Raw genomic sequence first — 21,962 nt, 5'->3', positions numbered from 1 at the left:
TGCACTTTGCCTAGAGTCTTATGCCAGAAGACGGTGGCTCATGGGCCAATCTGGTGGATTTGGTAATTGTAACTCTTCTGCTGGAGTATATCATCCGAGTATCCTTGGTGCTGCAAGTTGGAGACCCACTTGTTTTAGCATTGTCCTTGTGATACTCCGTGGTGGGTGGGGAGCTCGGATGATGAAATCTAAAACACAAACCATGGCTTACGAAACCCCAAACAAAAAGACTAAACGTCCTCTTGAAAATGACCTTGTTGACAACGACCTCAGACTGTCCAAACCAATTGATTACTGGCAACGATTTGTTGTCATGGAGACAAATGATTTGACACCAATAAAATTTAACCCTTTTGCTGTGTCTAAAGGTATCCAAGGAAGATTGCGTTCTGGTGCACTGTTGATAGAATGTACCAAAAGACAACAGTCAACTGACCTTTTAAACACCAAAACTTTTGTTGGCATTTCCGTTACCATCTCAGCTCACAAGACCCTCAATACGAGCAAGGGAATTGTTAGAGATCGTGAGCGATTACTGGCCGACATGTCAAAACTAGATATCGTCTCCGAGATGAAGGATCAGGGTGTACTTTATGTAAAACGTTTCTCATCCCGAAAAAATGGCACAACCATTCAAATTAACACCTATCTGGGTTTTTTTCGCTACCTACTTCACCAAAATCACTAAAGGCAGGTTACTGTAACCTCAGTGTTGAGACATATATTCCAAACCCTCTTAGGTGTTTCAAATGCCAAACGTTTGGGCACGGTGTAAATACTTGCACATTGTCTGTTGTGTGTGCTCAGTGCAGTGAAAAAACACACGCAACAGAAGATTGTGACAGTAATGTCAAAAAATGCACTAACTGCAACGGGGAACACTCATCATTCTCAAAAGTCTGTCCTGTTTGGAAAGAGCAAATGGAGATCAATAAAATAAAATTCACTCAAAATATCTCTTTTTCCGAGGCCTGATCTGATCTTCAAGACAGTAATGCTGCAGTAGCAAAAACATCATCGGGGTCTAGCTCTAAAACATCAACCACAGGCTGCCACACTACCTTGACCTGGGTAAATTGCGATTCTCCACAGCTTTTGTACCCTGCTATATCATCACTGACTGAAGAATCGCTTCCTAGTACCTCAAAGTCGTCTTCTGATCACAAATCATCATCTGAGTCACACTCAAAGTCTCAATCGACAGCTGATAGTCGACAAACGGTGAAAAGTAAACCGAAGCCAAAGCGCGATGCTTCAAAACAACAAAGTGGCAGAGCTCCGAAGGGGTCACAGAACAAAATTCAATTGTTCAATGAATACGGGTCTCTTGAAGACATGGACGTTTCTGAAAACGTATATTCTAGGGCACATAGCTTGTCGCCCTCCAAAAGAGTGCAGGGTAGATCTCCAATAAATCCACCCCCCACCCAAATAGTTTATTCCAACAATATTATACAGTGGAACTGCAGAGGACTGAGGACTAACTTACATGAATTACAGCTATTAGTCCAAGATTTTACACCTTCAGCGATCTGTCTGCAGGAGACTTATTTAAAACAGACAGATACTTTGAATCTTCGTCATTACAAAGCATAGCATTGCTTTTCACCTCCGGGTGATAATGCCACAGGAGGATCATAGCCCCGTCTCACTTAATACTTATCTTCAGGCCGTTGCAGTACGACTAACTTTGCACATTGCGTTTACATTATGCTCTCACTATATCTCTCCGTCTTTTCTGAGGAACTCAATTCCATAGCTGACGAGTGTATACCAAAGTCCTCTGCAGTTCCACACATACAAAAAACATGGTTCACTGATGAATGCAAACAAGCTAAGAAGGCAAGGAAAAAGCGGAACATTATTTCCAAACGCCAATCTTGGCAAAAATATGTATCCAAAATAAATTCTCAGACACCCATGTCCAAGGTATGGAACATGGTCCAGAGAATTAAAGGTAAGGGTACTAAATCTACTGTCCATCTCAAACATGGAGATGAATTACTTACTGACAAATCAGATGTTGCGAATAAACTGGGCGAATCTCTCGCTAAACATTCTTCCTCTTCTAATAATATACCTAAATTTCAGCAACATCAAAAACAAGAAGAAAAGAAAACTATTAATTTTAATTCTGATAATGGGGAAGATTATAATGAAACGTTTTCTATTCATGAACTCCATACTGCTCTTGATCAAGCTCATGGCACTGCTACATACATTATCAACTCCGGAAGCATTTACCAGAATCCTGCCTAGAAACTCTTCCAAATATTTTTGATGATATTTGGACATCGGGTAACTTTCCTCCCTCATGGCGTGACGCCATAGTAGTACCAATACCTAAACCTGGACGTCATCATACGGATCCGTCCAATTATCGTCCAATTTCATTAACTAGCTGTGTTCGCAAGACCATGGAACGCATGATAAATAGTCGACTTGTTTGGTACTTGGAAACAAATAACCTTATCACAAATTCACAGATGTACAATGTGGTTTCTGTAAAAAAAGAAGAACTGTCGATCACTAAGTGCGTTTAGAATCATTTGTGAAAAACGCACTGATTAATAAACAGCATGCTGTGTCTATTTTTTTTTATCTTGAGAAAGCATATGACACAACCTGGAAATATGGCTTTGAGAGATTTACACAATTTCGGTTTGCGAGGTCGTTTGCCTGAATACATTGTCACAATTCTTATATAACAGACAATTTCTAGTCCGTATGGGTTCTACCCTGTCTGATCATCACAATCAGCATCAGGGTGTTCAACAAGGCAGTATTTTGTCAGTCACACTTTTCAGTATAAAGATAAACAGTTTTAAACGATTCAATTGATCGATCGTTATTTGTGGATGATTTTAATATTTCTTGTCATGGTAAAAATATGCATACCATTTAACGGCAACTGCAGTTGTGTTTAAACAAGATTAATATATGGTGTCTTGAAAACGGCGTTAAATTTTCTAAATCGAAAACTAAATGCATACATTTTTGTCGTAAATATAAACCACATAAACACCCTGAACTATCTCTAGATGCCACGCCAATTAAAGTTGTTAAGGAAGCTAAGTTCTTGGGTCTAATCTTTGATTCACACTTAACGTTTTATTCCGCATATTAAATCCCTTAAAACTAAATGCCTGAAAGCACTTCACTTGTTGAAAGTGGTTTCAAATTCTAAATAGGGAGGGGATCAAGCTACGCTTCTCCATCTCTATCGATCACTCGTGCGTTCTAAACGTGATTATGGCTCCATCGTCTATGTTGGAGCCTGCAAAAGCAACTTAAAACGATTAGATTCTGTCCATCATAAATGTCTAACACTTTGTCTTGGGTCTTTTAGAACTTCACCTATTGACAGCCTCTATGTTGAGGCTGATGAACCATCTCTTGTGCAGCGACGTATAAAGTTAGCTCTACAGTCAGTACATTACTAAATTATGCTCTAATGAATCTAAAGCTGCATATAGCTGTGTTTTCAATCCCCTTAAACAGGAAAACATAGCTCCCTCCCGTCTTCTTTCTTCTCCGTGGCAGTTGGTCAGGCCCCAAGTAGACCTAACATTGACCACATTTAAAACATCAGAAACTAATGAATTACAATGTAAACAAGAATATAATCAACTAAAACTTAAATATAGCAATTATAAATACTTATTTACAGATGGGTCCAAGGATGGTGCCACTGTCATGTGTTCTAGATTACCAGATAATAGTTCTATTTTTACAGCTGAAGCTAACCCCATCGTAACAGCTCTGAAATATATTCTAAGACACCCCAAACGTAAACAATATATAATCTATTCAGACTCTCTTTTTTGTCTTCTTCTTGACATTATTGAATTGTATAATAATCTTGCTACTGGCCAATAAGACATCGTCTTCTGTTGGTTACCCAGCCATGTAGGAATCTTTGGTAACACATTGGCTGACCTTGCAGCTAAAGCAGCACTCAACAAATCTGTGACACCAATTCTTATTCCATACTCTGATTATAAAACTACCGTTAGATCTTATATCCCTGATCTGATGCAGAAGAAGTGGAACACCCAGGTAGGCATCAATAAATTACATGAAATAAAACCCTATATTGGTTATTCCTACTTGGGTTGTCAGTCCAGATTGGAAGAGGTCATTATGAGACGATGCCGTATTGGCCACACCAGATATACGCATAAATACCTTATGAAAGGTGAGGATCCTCCATTTTGTATCCCTTGTGATGAAAGAATCACGGTCAAGCATGTCTTGCTTGATTGCGTTGAATAGTCCATCACAAGGGATACCTATTTTAAATCACGTAATATGGAGGACCTTTTTACTAACATAAGTTCTCATTTAATCATTGCAATTTTAAAAGAATTAGATTTATTAAATGAATTGTAAATAGATAATTTTTTATCATCGGAAGTTTACATTTGTAACTGTGCTTGTTAGTGGCTGTATCCTCAAAGGGGGTTGAAGTACCGTGAAACTATTGTTCTCCTGAGAGGGTACGTAAGTCCACAAACATTCAAAGTAAATTCAAACTTTCCATGTTTTTAATCGTAGAATAAGTGTCCTTTTACTGAATGGTTAGATGTCCCGAATTGCTGACGGCTGAGGGGATGATGTAAATCCAGCTAGGGTCCATGTAGGTAGTAAAGGTACTATAAGTACCCATGGTCCCTAGTATGGTGATCTACCTTCAGTTGTTAGCAATCTATAGCCCATTTTTTATATTGTATTGTCCTCTATAGATAAATTGTTTCAGGTATAGTTACTAGTTTTATATTCTACTCTGTGATATCCTAGCTGTTATACTGTCCTTCGTTGACAGGTTTTATAATAGACATATATTTCATTTCAGTACTAAATGTTCTCGTCACGATATGGCTGCAATATTGCCGATGTGACGCTAATTCTTAACTCACTCACTCACTCACTATGCAGAATTCATCTACATTTCAGGGGGTAAACTATTTCGTTTACAGGTTTGTCGAAACCTGAAATCGCAACAGCTGTTGTGAAAAATGAAAGCTATCTGTTCTCACAATCTACTATCATTTAGTTTTGTCTCCTGCTTTGCCTAGTTTCCGAGTTACAACCCTTGTTTTCATAGACGATTCTGTCAAAATTACATGGTGCCGCGAGGTTGTAATCCGTTTTAGGTGGTATAAACCTACATGTTGTTTGTTATCATTCACTTTATGCTCAGATAACGAATTTATAACAGGTATAATTAGTGGTAACGCCACTTAGATACCCGACAAATGTCACCATTTGGCATTTCTAGTGTCTAGATCGATTAAAGCATTACCCGATAACACGCTGATTGATTACCCGTCTCGGTGAGTATTGTTGAAGTATGAAAATGTAATAGTAGGAACTAAAAACAAATCTCACCGAGACTAGTGCTTCTTCGAACGACGCCATGTTTTGCTGCGTGAGTTTCCGTTCGCGACCGACAAATCACGGATGTGAGCCGAAAAATCTCCGAAGACGGCCGAGTGTGTTTCAAGAATTGCCGACATTGCTTCCGACATGGCCGATGTGTTTCTGTTATTACCGCTAAATTGCCGATATGGCTGCAATTGTTTCGCGAGTGGGCTGCGTTTGTTTACATTTGAGATGCAATTCCTTCAAATTTGCTGTAATTCCTTCAATTACTTAGAGGGACCTGTCTTGGGAGCGAGGTGGACGTCAAAATAATATTACATGCAATATTAATGTCACTTCTTCCACCACCTTGCTTCCGTGGAAGAGGTCGTTATGTTACAAGTTGTGTCATACAAAATCCCTTTGGCCATGATTCAAATACATATTTCACTGCTAGTAAAGAGTAGTTTTGAGTTTGTAACTTGATGAAAACAATCATTTTATAAACACAATGAAACTTGAACACCATTTTCTATCCTGGAAGCGTGTTAGGGGCGAACCATCCGATTTAGTACATACCACAGGCTCCCATAACGCTCGCTTCGCACACACAAACAACCAATTTGAGCACAAACTACGAGACCCGGTGGAAATCTGTGCTTAGTGACACCATCACCTGACCCCAAGGAGCAGTTGACGGCAACACTTCGGCATGTCTTTGATGACGTCGAGAAATCAGCAAAATGACGAGATTCTTTTACATCTTCTATACAACTCACTGAAAATCGTTCCTTCTATGACGTCACTGCAGGGCACTGGTGACAGAGTTGCGTAACCTGTCTGTGGTTTCGTTTGCGGGCGAGAGAGAAGCAGACGGCTTTTTAGCATCTTTTAAGCGCTTGGTATTAATTAACCTCAAAAAATGGTGTTCCGTTTATGACCAGAAGTCTTTCATATGCAGTGGCAAAAAGAGTACAAAAAAATTGAGTTTATTTGTTCTTTAAAGAAGTTGTTATCCATAAAGAATCTTTCTTCCTTAGTACTCGCCAAGTTTCAAAATGCAAAAAAAGCAGATCCGTGCCCTTGGTATATATAATCAGGGATACTCTACAACAGAAATAGGTCACTCGCTTGCTTTCTTTACCATTTGTACTAATTAACGTGTGCCTCGTCATGCACCAACGCACACAGTTCCCAGTGCAACTTCAGTTGTGTTTAACCAGGGAGACTATACAAAGTATTTAAGTTGTAGATTATCCCTGGTTTAACAGAACTTCAGTCAGCTTATTGCATCAGTCGGAATGTTAAAATGAACGAATGAATGAATTATAGTAAGAATAAAGAGCAAGAATTATGTGAATGAATGAACGAAATAAAGAAAAGAATGAAAGAAAGAAGTACAATGAATGAAAGAATAAATTATACACCGCGGCCTTCCCTCCAAAAACATGTTAAAGAACGCAAAAGTATCGCTTGAACACGTGTTAACATCAGCTGTCCTTTCAAAAAATCTACGTAGAAACATTTTTGTTTATATTAATAATTAATTCAGATATCTTATTGCGTGTGGGGAATATAAAGGACATTAACAAAATGTTAACTGACACTGTCACACTGCCCTCAAAAATAAAGTGTAAAACTCTCACAGCTGTTGAAAAAAGGGCTCAATCTTAAATACTACGCTGCCACCATATTGGCTACACTGGTTACGTAACGACCCGAGACATACGTTCAGCGGCTTTTCGAGGAGTTTCTTCTCTTCTACTGGTATAATCAATCGCACAAATGCATTGACAGAATCCCCAACCATTTATTGAACGCGATGCAGCTGCGAAGTACGGATAGCTGCGTGTAGTGAGGGCAGTTTGGTACTACAGAAATATGTGTGGAGAAGAAGGAATGTCTCTTTATATTTTTTCATGCACGTGTCTTTTCCTTTTCACAGTCTCTGCAATCTGTGCTAATGTGGCTATGAAAGATTTCAAGAGATTTACGACATGTGATGACGTTACAAACAAGACGTCAGTGACGGTGCTGACGAAGACAGAGTGTGCCATGGCATGTGCCGGACAGGACTGGTGTATATCATTTTCGGTAACGACAACGCCACCGAGACTCTGCTACCTGCACAGTGAATACCTCAAGCCCGGGGTGTGTGAAGGACAATACAAACACTACTATGACGTAAGTAGTCTTTGTACATGTCACAAAGAATATAGACCCTTCATCTTTAATATAGGTGTGTGTACCATAATGGTAATTGCGGCTGTCCAACCAAATATTCAGAAAACCTTAATCTACGTATGCATACATATATACTCAAAGTAAAAGGTGATTGTGGTTATTTAAAGACAGGTATGGAAAACATCAACAGTTCATAAAAGAACAGAAAAATAAAATTGAATGTGCCACCAAATACAAGAGAGTTGCTGAACCATTATTGAATGATTCTCCGTTTGCACAACACACCACTTCGGCCCTTACTTCACCTAGACGGGTTGTGGAACCAGGCCGGTTCTATCAATCGGCTGGTCATGCCGAGTCCTGAGCATTTTTTGTTTGGGTTTATGGTTTTTTTAAAAATATTATTGACCTGTGTGTTTTTGTATACATTGTGTTACATAGATTATTAAATTTGAACAAATTTGCCTAGATGCGGGTGCCCGAAGGCGATGGGACAAATGAATAGAACTTACTGCTGGTGTATATCATCCTTATATCTCTTGTACATGTATCGGTCTGTTGGACATCCACAGGCGTTAAATACTGTCCCTATTGGCACTCGGTGGCGGGTGAGGCGTAAAGATGATTGAACTTTATTCACATAAACATGGCTTTTCAAACTCCTATTACATAATCCAAACGTATGCTTGAAAATGATTCTAAGACGGATGACGTTAATCTGATTTCAAAATCAGCTGAATACTGGACTCGACTCTTGCTGATGGAAATACATGAACAAACCCCAGTTAAACAAATACGTACCTGTTTAGCTTTTCATCTCCCACTGCACCAAAATCAGGCAGAGCAGGATACTGTAAAATAGATGTTGACATGTATATCCCTAACCCACTGAGGTGTTTTAAATGTCAGAAATTTGGGCATGGTGTCATTCCTGTAGAAACAATATAACCTGTGCACACTGCAGTGAAACCACTCATGTCACCGAAGACTGTTCCAGTGATGTCAAAACATATTACGGACTGTTCTGGGTCTCACTCATCTTCCAGTAAATCGTGTCCAGTTTGGAAAAGAGAAATGGAAATCAGCAAAATAAAATGCACAAAAACATCACGTATGCAGAGGGAAAGAACCTTGTACCAAATAATGAGCAGATTGATACTTATACAAGTGTGACCAAAGGACACACAGTATCAAAAATGGTAGCATCAATTCAGTGTCAGACAGATATCACGTTTTACCCTCTATGACAACTACATCAAAACCCCAGTCAGGTGTACACCATGAATAATCACAAAAGCACCTTCTGGAAAAGGCCAAACCGTTAAAGCAGCATATACTAGTAAATCGGACACGACATCTTCTCGTACAAATCAAGCTGGTAGACAATCTAAAGGTTCAGATGATCCCATTAGATTGTACAAGTATGTATCATTAGAAGGGGTGGATTTCTCAGAAACCAACCACCATAGAACTAAAAGTTCTTCACCTAAAAGAAATGGGCGACGTAGGTATCCAATGAAACCGCCCAAGAGATTAATCATTCCCAAATACTAATGCAATGGAATTGTAGAGGATTTAGGAAAACTTAAATGAATTACAGTTACTGGACCAGGAACTGAAACCTTCAGCTTTCTGCCTTCAGAAACCGTGTTTGAAGGAGTCAGATACAATTAATATACGTCAGTACAACTCGTACCGTTGTTTTTCTCCCCGTGGGGTAAGGGCTACTAGAAGCTCATCTATTTTCACTGAGGGAGTGAGTGATCCACAGCCCTGTCTCGCTGAATGTCAACCTTCAAGCTGTTGCTGTGTGAATTACGCTGCACATTGTGTTTAGCTTGTGCTCTTTGCATTTTCCTCCTTCTTGCGTGCTTCAACATTCTGATCTCAAGACATTGCATGATCAGTTACCTAAACCATGTATCATCATGGGTGATCTAAATGGCCACAACCCACTCTGGGGTGGTAATGATACAAGGTAAATTACTGGAGGATTTCATTTCAAATAATGACTTGTGCATTTATAATGACAGTGCAAATACGTATTTACATCCTGGCACAGGCATTATTCAGCTCTTGATGTATCTATTACCGACTCTAACCTTTTGAGTGAATTTGAATGGCCAGTCCACGACGACCTCTGTGGAAGTGACTATTTCCCAACCATACTAAACCCCGTGAATCCATCTGACGTTCCTCCATCATCAAGATGGAATTTTAAGAAGTCTAACTGGCCTTTATATCAAGGTCTCTGTGCTGACCAACTCACAACTGAACTTTTTTATGATATTCCTGATGCCTTAAAATGTTTTCCAGATAAACTAAATGACATAGCTGACGAATGTATCCCAAAGTCCTTACAGATGAATGCAAACAAGCTATCAACCACAATTTCGGTAAATTAAAACTTATTGATGCTAAAACACGGTGCACTTTAAAGCAAAATAAACGACAGTCTTGGCGAACATATGTATAAAGAATCAATTCCCGCAAGCCGATATCAAAGGTGTGGAATATGATCCAGGAGATCAAGGGTAAGGGATCTAAATCTAGCATCCACCATCTAAAAGATGGGAACAAATTATTGACTAATAAATCATATATTGCAAATACACTTGGTAGCACGTTGATCAAAGATTCTTCCTCGTCTAATTATGTACCTGAATTTCAGCAATATCAAAAACAGTCTATTAATGTCAATTCCGACAATGAAGAAGACTACAACGAAACCTTTTCGATACATGAGCTTCATACTGCTCTTGATCAGGCTCACGACACTGCTTTTGGAGCTGATAATATTCATTATCAACTCCTGAAGCACTTACATAATCATGTTTGGAGACACTACTACATATTTTTGATAACACCTGGAAAAGTGGAAATTTCCCTTTGGCGTGGCGTTATGCATTAATTGTTCCAATCCCGAAATCTGGACGTGATCGAACTGATCCTTCCAGTTATAGGCCCAGTTCAATAACTAGGGCTGTTTGTAAGACCATTGAACGCATGATAAATAATCGACTTGTTTGGTACTTGGAAACCAATAACCTAATAACAGATATACAATGTGGTTTCCGTAAGAACAGATGTACTATCGACCATTTAATGCGTTTAGAACCTTTTCTTAAGAATGACATAATTAATAAACAACATGCAGTGTCGATCTTCTTCGATTCAGAAAAAGCGTACGACACGACCTGGAAACATGGGATTTTAAAAGATTTACATGGCTTTGGATTGCAGGGCCGTTTACCTCAATTTATAGCCAATTCTTTAAAATAACAGGCAGTTTCAAGTTAGAATGGGTTCTACCCTATCTGATCATTACAGTCAGGATCAGGGTGTCCCAAAAGGCAGTATTTTGTCTGTGACATTATTTAGTATTAAAATCAACCATTTTATCAAAGGTTTTAAATGATACAATCGATGGATCAATTTTTGTGGATGATTTTAATATTTCCTGTCGTGATAAAAATATGCATACTATTGAACAATTGCAGCTGTGTTTAAACAAAATGAATAAATGAATAAATCGAAATCAAAAAACTAATTTTATACACTTTTGTAGGAAACACAAACCGCATAAAGACCCCGAATTATCACCAAATGGCACCCCTATTAATGTTGTAAGGGAGGCCAAGTTCTTGGGACTTATTTTCGACTCCCATTTAAAGGTCACATGCAACCAAAAAATCAAACATAATCAAAACACATTTATCACTTATTCATGACATATAATATACACTGCCGCTTTTAAAAAACAAATAAACAAAATTATAAGCGTACAATCGCGATTCAAAAGTGCAATATTTTTTACTTGGGCTTACATTCCCCGAAACGAAGCCCTCGGGAGACCGAACCCAGTCGTAGCGGGTGGATATGCACTCAAGTGTAACGACGGCTTCCGATTGGCTGTTTCATTTGTTGATATGCTGAGGGTTTATTGTGTGTGTACAGAAAGATGATCTGTTTGATGGACATTTTAGAAGTATGGCGAGTCACAAGAAAGTAAGATTCTTTATGGATAACAACTTCTTTTTGTGTACTTGATGCGTCGTTTTTAGTATGGATGCATATACTGTTGTCAAATAAAACATCATATACACTTGAAGAAGTTGTTATCAATGAAGAATGTATATAGAGATGTTAGGTTTTAAAAATACATGTTCTCTGAATTTGCGCTCGATCAAATCAAAAATCATCTCTGTAGAGACGGTAAACTACTGCGTGACTGGAATCTGTCATTCGTCCAAGTACAAAGCAGGACTTGAAACTGACAAGAGTTTGTACCAGTTTCCGTCAGATTCACTCATCCGAAAAAACATGACGTGTTGCACACCTGCCTAATTACATAATGTGGCAGAGACGGGACTCGGGTGCACGAGTCATAAATCAGTTTATTTTCTTTATGTCGGATATTCTGATAGGTGTTAAGTTCAAATTGCACGTGGTCAGTGATTGAAGCTGTGTACTGCATGCTGTGACAGACAGGCAGACATATGGGTGTGAATAAACCAGACACTGAGCTTTCTCTGTAACAGAGACTGCTCACCACAATCAACAAGTTTTTTTAGGTAACGAGTAGATTATTTACTTGTTTGTGTACACAACCAAGATTAGACTACTGCTCACGACCGCATTCTCCGGGCATGCATACTGTTTCAAGCTCCGTGAATCTATTCACTGCGCATGCGTTATGAACGCAGCGCAGCACAGGTGCTGAACCAGTTTCCCCCCCACCGCTGGGGGAAATTTAGTGAAACGTTTGAACTCCGATTTCGCGGGCTTTTCTTTCATCGCGTTTTTTTTCCCAACTTTATAGGTTGAATTGGCATTTTTTATGATTTATTTCGGTAAGTGTATTCCGAAAGGTACCAGAATCTGCAAAGTTGTGTTTTACGTTGCATGTGACCTTTAATTTTTTTTGCTGCATATCAAATCTCTTAAAGCCTAATTCCTGAAAGCACTGGATATATTAAAGATTGTTTCTAATTCATAATGGGGAGGAGATCAAACTACCATCCTTCATTTATATAGATCACTGGTGCGATCTTAACTTGATTATCGTTCCATTATATATGGTAGAGCTTGTCAAAGTAACCTAAAAATACTTGATTCTGTCCACCACCAACGATTAACACTTTGTCCTGCTTCTTTTAGAACTTCTCCTAATGACAGTCTTTACGTTGAGGCTGACGAGCCTTCTCTCAACCAACGCAGTATAAAACTATCTTCATAATATATTACAAAATTATCTTCTAATGAGTCTAATCCTACATTTGATTGTGTGTTTAATCCCCTTTATGAGGATTTATATAACAAAAAGTCTTCTCTTCTGCCTATTGGTCTAAGAATTAAGGTATTTATTGCTGCTTCCGGCATTGAGCTGGAAAACAAAGCTCCTTCCCGTCTTCTTTCTTCCCCTCTTTGGCAGTTGGTTAGGCCAATAATCGACATAACATTAACTACTTTTTAAAATTCAGTAATCAATAACTCAAAATATATACAAGAATATAATCAATTACAAAGTAAATATAGCAATTACAAATCCTAACTTACAAATGGTAAGCGTCGTAGCTTGTGCCACTGTCACTGGATCTAGAACAATTATATCTTCTCGATTACCAGACAGCAGCTCTATTTTTACAGCTGAATCAAACGCTATACTGCCAGCTCTTCAATATATATTAATAGGCACCCCAAAAAAAACAATACATTATCTTTTCTGACTCTCTTTCGTGCCTTCAGGCTATTAAAACTCTTTCTTGCAAGCATCCACTTTGAATAGAAATTATTGAATTATACAATAATCTTGCTACTGGCCAATACGACATCGTCTTCTGTTGGTTTCCCAGCCATATAGGAATCTCTGGTAACACACTTGTTAACCATAATCTGTGACACCACTTCTTATTCCTTACACTGATTGGTGGTGGGGTGTAAATCCAGCTAGGGTCCATGTAGGTATTAAAAGTAAGTCCCCATGGTGTGGTGATCTATCCTCAGTTGTTTGTAATCTATAGCCCATTTTTATATTGCATTGTCCCCTGTAGTTAAACTGTTTTAGATCTAATCACTAGTTTTACATTCTTCTCTGTGATATTCCGGTTAGTTTTACTGTCCTTCGTTGACAAGGTTTTACAATGTGTCATTAACTAATATGTATTTCATGTAAAACTGTTTCTGAAAACGTATGGCTAAAAGACAGTTGGGGGTTCGGTGGATGTGTCGATGTGCTCGACTAAAGTACATCTAGAGCTCTACAAATCCACGCTCCACGAGTTTGTCTGTTTTTCTTAAATAAGACATTGCTTGTCATTTGTATCCAACATATTATGCATCTTGCAAATTTTTCTTCCAACTCAAAAAAACAATTATTACACACTTTTACACTCACACTCTTTCGTACACATCTTTGAATGTATTCTCATGGTTACCTAAGTAAACACTTCATGTTACAATAACATTTGCCTCTGAATATAGGTGCTGATCATGACTCATGTACACATGTTTAGGCTTTCTGAATATTTTAGGTGGGTAATGCCTTGCTAGAGCATCTTCTATTCGATCACAGTTACATTTGTAAACAACCCCATTTTGAAAGCAAAATATTCTACGTTAAGGAAACAATACCATAAACAATGTTATGTCCGTACATATTTCTTACCGATATATTTATGATGGTTACCTTCCCTAAAAGCACCATTATAAAACTAGCAGTGAGTAGCAATAATACGATCATACTGATGACAGACTACATTGGCCAATGTATACTACACACAAAAAGTATGGGAACACAATAGATTTTGATTATCATTTATGCTATAGAGTAAATGCAACGTTTTGTGTACTTAGTGGGCGCTTTAAAGGTCACATGCAACCAAAACAACAAACATAAATACAACACATCTATCACTTATTGATGACATATAATATACATTGCTGCTTGTAAGAAAACAAATAAACAAAATTATAAGCGTACAGTCGCGCTTCAAAAGTGCAATATTTTCTACTTGGGCTTACTTCCCTCGAAACGAAGCCTTCGGGAGACCGAACCCAGTCATTGCGGGTAGGGGTGCACTCAAGTGTAACGACGGCTTCCGATTGGCTGATTTATTTGCTGATACGCTGAGGGTCCATTGTGTGTACAGAAAGATCATCTGTTTGATGGGCATTTTTGAAGTCGAGTCACAAGAAAGTAAGATTCTTTATGAACTTCTTTTATTGTACTTGATGCGTCGTTTCAGTTTGGATTCATATATCGCTGTCAAACAAAATCATATATATATATATATATATATATATATATATATATATATATATATCATACACACACATAACGAATGTGTATAGAGATGTTGGGCTTTGTAAATATATGTTCTCTCAATTTGCGTTTGATCCAATCAAAAATCATCTCAGTAGAGATGGTGAACTACTGCGTGACTGGAAACTGTCATTCGTCCAAGTACAAAGCTGGACTTGAAACTGACAAGAGTTTTCACCAAGTACAAAGCTGGACTTGAAACTGACAAGAGTTTGCACCAATTGTCGTCAGATGCAGTCACCCATGAAAAATGCACATAGTTTGTTTGCAACCCACAGACAAAAACATGTCATGTGTACAAGTATCACACCTGCCTAATTATATAATGTAACTGACACAGGACTCAGATGCACGAGTCATAAATCAATTTAGTTTGTTTATGGCGTATAGCCTGATATGTGTAAAGTTTAAACTGCATGTGGTCAATGATTGAAGCTGTGTATTGCATATTGTCACTAGCAGACGGGCAGACAGGCAGACATAAGGTATCAGTAAAGCTCAACTGAGCTTTATCTGTGACAGAGACTGCTTACCACAATGAACAATATTTTTTAATGTAACGAGTAGTTTATTTATTTGTTCGTGTACACCACCAAAATTAGAGTACTGCTCACGACTTCATTCTCCGGGCATGCATACTGTTTCAAGCTCCGCAAACCTATTCACTGCGCATGCGTTATGGGCGCAGCGCAGCGAATATGATGAAACCATTTTTATTCCTCCAGTGCTTGGGGAAATTTAGTGAACCGTTTGAACTCCGATTTCGCGGGCTTATTTTTCGTCGCTTTTTTTCAGCTTTATAGGTTGAATTGTAATTTTTGATGATTTGTTTCGGTAAGAATCTGCAAAGTTGTGTTTTGCGTTGCATGTGACGTTTAAAGGACATGGACCATACAGTGAAGTAACTGATTCAATATTCGTTGAGTCTGTGTGAAATAAAACATTGTCAAAAGCAGCGAAAAAACAAGGGTGTGAAACACATCAGCACCATTCAAAGGCCCAATCATAACGGAATAGTGCATGCAGGAGATAGACATCACACTCAATCTCATCACACAGGTGTTTTTTTCCATTTCATCATTCACATTTGGTCGTTCGGACATCAACAGCAAGTCTTCTTACCGATGAACACTTGCTATGGAGACATTTACCACTGGTACCTTGCTTGAGAAGTCACTGCTTGAGAAAACAGTTCCAAGCAACCCTCCTTCACTTGTACTGATCACTTATCCGACCAAAACGCGTCTGGGTCCTGCAAAAGCAGCCTGAAACTTCGTGATTCTATCCACCACCAAGGTCTCAAACTTTGTCTCGAATCCTTCAAAAACTCTTTTGACATCAGTTGTTGGCGGTCTGAAGAACGTGTTTTATATCGTATTGTCCTCCTTAATTATAATTACAATGTTTAAACTTTCATGTTGATATCTGGTTCAAACAGGTTTTAACGTTTTCAATTAACTGATTTAATGTTGATACAAATTAAATTGATCTTGTCACGATATGGCTGCAATATTGCCGATGTGACGATAAATTCTAACTCACTCAGTCACTCTCCTGTTGACAGTCTCTGTGACGAGGCCCATGAGTGGTCCCTCTATGTTATAAAAGTACATTCTAACCCTGCATTTAACTGTTTTTAATGATCTTTATAACGATATATATGGCATGAAGACAACTCTTATTCCGCCCATAGGAATATGAATAAAACCTTCCTTTTCTGGTGCTGGGATTGATACAAATGATACAGTTCCTTCCTGTCGTCTTTCTCCTCCTCCTTGGCAGTTAGTGAGATCATAAGTTGACCCAACACTGCCCGCGTTATAAAAAAAATAAAATAGAAACTAATGAGTTAAAATATAAACAAGAATATAGTAACTAAAAGTAACTATAATACGTACAAATTCTTATTTACCTACGGGTCAAAGGATGATGGTGCAGTGACTTGTGCTACTGTCATTGGACGCATGACAGTATCTTCCCGATTACTGGATAATTTACCGTACAAGCAGTACTAATAACTCATAAATATAATTATTAACAGACACCCCAAATATTAACAATGAATCATGTTTTCAGACTCACGTTCGTGCCGTCAGGCAATATAAAATCAATCTTGAAAACAACCACTTATAATATTAGATCTTCCTACTGGCCAATGCCGCCTGCCTGCCTTTTATTGGTTATCCAGCCACGTTAGCATTTGTGGGAACACAATGGCAGATGTTGATGCCTGTCCTGCTGGAGTGTGATTTCCCATCACAGGGGAAAAGTATTGCAAAGCCGAAACAGTAAATGACCTTTTTACTGATTACTGATGTTAACCGTCATTTAATCATTGATCAGTTAAAAGAAAGAGTTATTAGAGATCTTTCGATTACAGTTGTGTAAATAGGTAAATGTTTTATAAGTAGTTGAATTAACATCTGAATTTGGTGTCCTGGATCTATAGCCTGTTTTTATATTGTATTGCCTAAATAGTGACACTAGTTTTAACTTTCCAAGCTTTTTAAAATTCTGATTCTGGTTGTTTTGCTGTAATTCGTTGACAGATTTTTTAAATTTGCATATATTCTATTTAAATGTTAAATGTTCTCGTCACGATATGGCTGAGATATTGCCAGTGGGACGTTAAATATTTACTCGCTCACTCACTCTGTATGTGGTTGTTTCCCCGAAGTTTGTGAAGTATTGTAAAATTATTGTAATACTGAGAGGTTACAGAAGTCCCAAGCAGTTATTGTAAAGTTAAACGTACTACTCATTCTTAACTGCAGTAAACAGTGTTATTTTTATTTATGGCTAGATTGTCAAAAATTGCTAACATCTGAAGAGATTGTGTTAACCCAGCTAGGGACAACGCAGGTAGCAAAAGGCCCCATGGTGATCTAACTTCAGTTGTTGGCAATCAGTAGTCCGTTTGTATATCGTAATGTCATTTAGGGGGTATATTATGTGATTTAGAGTTATAATGTTCATAATCTGATTACTAGTTTTCAATTTATATCTGTGATAATCTAGTTTATATAGACTTTCAGTAACTACAAATCTGTAGTCTCTTTATGTGTTACGAGGGTGTGTTTTCTGTAATTTGTATTACTATTGATTAAGTGATAGTTATCATTGGGTCACAATGTTTAGAGTCTTGAGTGATAGTTATTATGGGTCACATTTTGTGTCACGTGTTCTACCTGCACGCATTTTCAGGTAGCGCTTTAGAGTTGCCTGCCTTTGGTGTGTTTTGACTGTTGGTAGATAAGGCGGATACTTAGCTTGAATGCTCAAGAATCAGTCTGTATATATAAGGCTGGTTGTTGTCTTGACGACACACACGAACTTACACTGGAGTTGGGTTATCATTCGGTTTATCTAAATCTGTCTCCCTCTTCGTTAAGCCTGACCTACATTCAAGATCGCTCGCTGTGAAGAAAAAATAGCAGAACTGTTTCCCACTGAAAACCAAGACTTTGGTGAATTGATATTATATTTGTGACCCATAACCCATTACTTTAGGTCTGTCTCAGTTTCATTGTACCAGAAACCTCTATTGTGAATCTTTGTATCTTGGTCAATACATATTATTGAATATTCTAGACGTGTCATTGTTATATTTTGCACTTTCTACGGGGATTTCTTATACCTCTTGTCACGGCAAATTATTATCTGCAACATATGCCTGAAATATTACCGATGTGACTAAAATATTCACTTACTCACTTACAATATATCATGGAAGAAATTACAACTCAGTGTCACCGTTGTTGCTCCTGTATCATAACATATGAGCTTGGAATATTGACGAAAAATGTGAATTTGTCAAATTTAGGTTATGCACTTCTCACAGTTTAGCTTACTTAGATGTTAAGCTAGGTCAAAGTTCAAGTGTCAGTATAAATTCAAGAGTTTACTCACCTGACTTTGTAAATACATAGCCGTACAAATTTAATGCCTCATGATAGAAGTGCATATGAATCTCTGCCTGTGAAACAATATCACTCCTGTATACATCCTATCACAAAGCCTTGAAGAAACTGGACAATGACAAGTACAACAGACTGGAATTCAAACTGATGCTAACTGGAAATTCAACCTGATGACTGCAGTTGTTGTACTGAAATTAAATGAGAACGTTGTTTCTAAAACTGAATCTTATCCAGTTCCAAGAATTGATGACTGTCTGACTCAATCGGGCAAACCAAGTACGTCAAGAAGTATCACTTAAGAAGAGGATATTGGAGATTCCACTGACAGAGCGTGCCATGCAGGTTACAGCCTTCGTGTGCCGAAATAAAATGAAATGAGAACGCGGTTTCTCAAAATGAATCTTTCCAGTTCCAAGAATCGATGACTGTCTGACTGAATCGGCCAAACCAAGTACGTCAGCAAGTTTGATATTAGAGCTTCCACTGGCAAGCGTGCCAAGCAGGTTCCGGCCTTCGTTAATCCAGACAAAATTACTTCCTCCAGTCTTTCTTTCAGCAAAAGGAGAACGGTGTTATCTATTATACACTGTGATACAATGTTCCAAGTGGAATATATTGTGCCTTTTGGCATTCAGTTGAGGCAGTGATGTCCTGAACAGTGACAGTTAATATCTAAAACTGGTGCCAGTGGTTGGTCCTTTGCTTCCCATCGCTAGTAGTTGTGTCTTTTGAACTGAATACTAGTAAGCCAACAAGACCAAACTGCTTCTACGCCTTGTATTATTACTTGTTCTGTGTGCGAATGATACCCTTGTCTGTTTCTTCATGTTGTGGTAACTGAAAGCCAGGAACTACTAAAGACTGCCCAAAGTATTCGTTCTCGATTCATTGACGTGTATATTCAGTGTCTTTTAGACTACTGTATTTTACTAGAAATCCCTATCATTTATATATTTCTAGCATGTAAATAAACAAGTTTAACCTGCATCTCTCGCATATTTTTATCTCCAACAGATTGAACCTTGTTTCTATGGTGGAGAGTATAACGTTACCAGCGGCAAATGTGTCTGTCATGATGGGTACGTTGGTGACCATTGCGAAAGGCTCATGCAAGGTACGTGCATGGTCCAGTGGTTATTTGCATTTTTCAACATTATCAATTAAACAATTATCTTGATGATGCATTGATCGCTATTTCAGTTATGTTAAGGCGATACTTTCTGAGGCATTGTGGTGAAATGTGATTTAACGTTCAGTTCAAGATTAATGCTCCTATATCTGTATCTGTAACACTTCTGATTTGTTACAGACTGTGGTGAGGGGACACTCTACAGTTACTATGCCAACCAAAACGGTATTTTCCTGTGCCAACCAAAAGGTGCCCCTGCACCAATCAAAGTCCGCTGTTTCATGCAATATAAGGGGCGGGCAGTACTCATGACGCAAACTTCAGGAAATCAGAATTATACGAGGACGTGGGAGGAGTACAAGAGAGGGTTCGGCAGTCTGTCAGGTGACCACTGGCTTGGCAATGACAATATACACTACATAACCAGTGGTAGATCACACTACCTCTTAGTTCAACTTTGGACACCCGGTAATAGCCGGTCAAATCAACTCGCACAGCGATTCTACTATGACTTTCGTGTAGGGCCGGAAGTAGACGACTACAAGGTGACTTTTGCCTCCAGTTTCCCTAACGCCCAATTGGCGCAGCGTCCAGCAGAATGTCTCGTGAATGCCACGCCCTTCAGTACCCTAGATGTGGACCACTCATCCGGAGCAGTTGAGTTGACAAAGTCTGGTTTCTGGCATGCCAACCCCCCAAAGTGCAATCCAACAGGACACCTGAAGCCAACTGACACATCATGGGGAGGGGACAAAACCGATGTGTTCTGGGAGGATGGTATTGATGGAGAGGCTGTTAACAGGATCAATCTGTTTATTATCACTACTAATCCAAACGATCTTGCGTGATCTTCTGAAAGGTTATTCTCCAAGGGGCAATGATGCTTTTATTCTGATCTGCGTTAATTCATGTTTACCATCTTTTGTATGTGGATTTGAAACTGTTTATCGTCGCTGAAGCATTCAGAGACTTTCGATAGGGATGGAATAATGTGTCAGGTCTATCCTACTCTGTTACTGTGAAACTGTTATTGTGAATTTAGTTTCAATGTATATAGAAAACATTCTCTTAGAAATTGGTCTCACAGTATTTTGCAAGAATATGCACTCAAACATAAAACATGAGTTGTTCCATCACAAGGGATATTTTCTTTAACTCACGAACCTTAAAGGATCTTTTTGATAATGTTAGCTCTCATTTAATTATTGCATTTTTAAAAGACTTTGATGTGGTAAATGAATTGTAAATAGATAAATGTCTTATGCTTTGAATTAGTAACTTAGAGTGTTTGTGGCTGTATCCTCGAGGGGGGTTAAAGCACTGTAAAATTATTGTCCTCATGAGAGGGTACGTAAGTCCCAAATCATTTAAAGTACGTTCCATTGTTTCTAATCGTAGAATACCTGTCTTTTTTATTTATGGCTAGATTTCCTGAATTGCTAACGGCTAAAGGGATGATGTAAAATCCAGCTAGGGTCCACGCAGGAAGCAAATGTACCGTAAGTCCCCATGGTCCCTACTATGGTGATCTACCTTCTGTCGTTGGTGATATATAGCCCGTGTTTTATATTGTGTTGTCCAAATAGTGATATTAGTTTTAACATTCCACGCTAGTTTTAAATTGTAACTGTAATGTTCTAGTTGTTTACTGTCCTTTGCCGACAGGTTTATTTATGAAATACATATCATCCATTTCAGTGTTAAATGTTTTCGTCACGATATTGCTGAAATATTGCCGATGTGACGTTAAATATTGACTGATGTGACGACATTAGACACACATTTTAACTTACAGTCCTTATTGACACAATAATAGCCATTTCAGTAGAGATCTTTAACATGTATATATTGCAGACTGTCGGCCGTTGTCCACGCAGGTAGCAAAGGTACTGTAAACCCCCTTAGTCCCGTTTATGGTGAACTAACTTCGGTTGTTGGTGACCCATAACTCTGGTGTTTATATTGTATTATCATGTATTGTGTAAATGTTGTGATGCCGACATGCTAGTTTTTAATTTCTATCTGTGATAAACTAGTTGTT

General features: G+C 38.3%; 1 protein-coding gene across 1 annotated transcript; it reads left to right on the top strand.

Annotated features, from left to right (window-relative positions):
- Nucleotides 1-202: 202 nt before the first annotated feature.
- LOC137271627 (angiopoietin-related protein 2-like) lies at nt 203-20,769 on the top strand. Its single transcript, XM_067804065.1, has 4 exons — nt 203-368; nt 7,310-7,548; nt 19,807-19,906; nt 20,102-20,769. Exons 1-4 carry the CDS (start codon nt 203-205, stop codon nt 20,767-20,769), a joined length of 1,173 nt encoding a protein of 390 aa, XP_067660166.1.
- Nucleotides 20,770-21,962: the final 1,193 nt, after the last annotated feature.

This window comes from Haliotis asinina, chromosome 2 (assembly GCF_037392515.1).
Source record: "Haliotis asinina isolate JCU_RB_2024 chromosome 2, JCU_Hal_asi_v2, whole genome shotgun sequence".
Classification (NCBI taxonomy): Eukaryota; Metazoa; Mollusca; class Gastropoda; order Lepetellida; family Haliotidae; genus Haliotis; species Haliotis asinina.
Note: the sequence above shows the minus strand (reverse complement) of the source record. Positions and strands in the feature narration are given on the sequence as shown.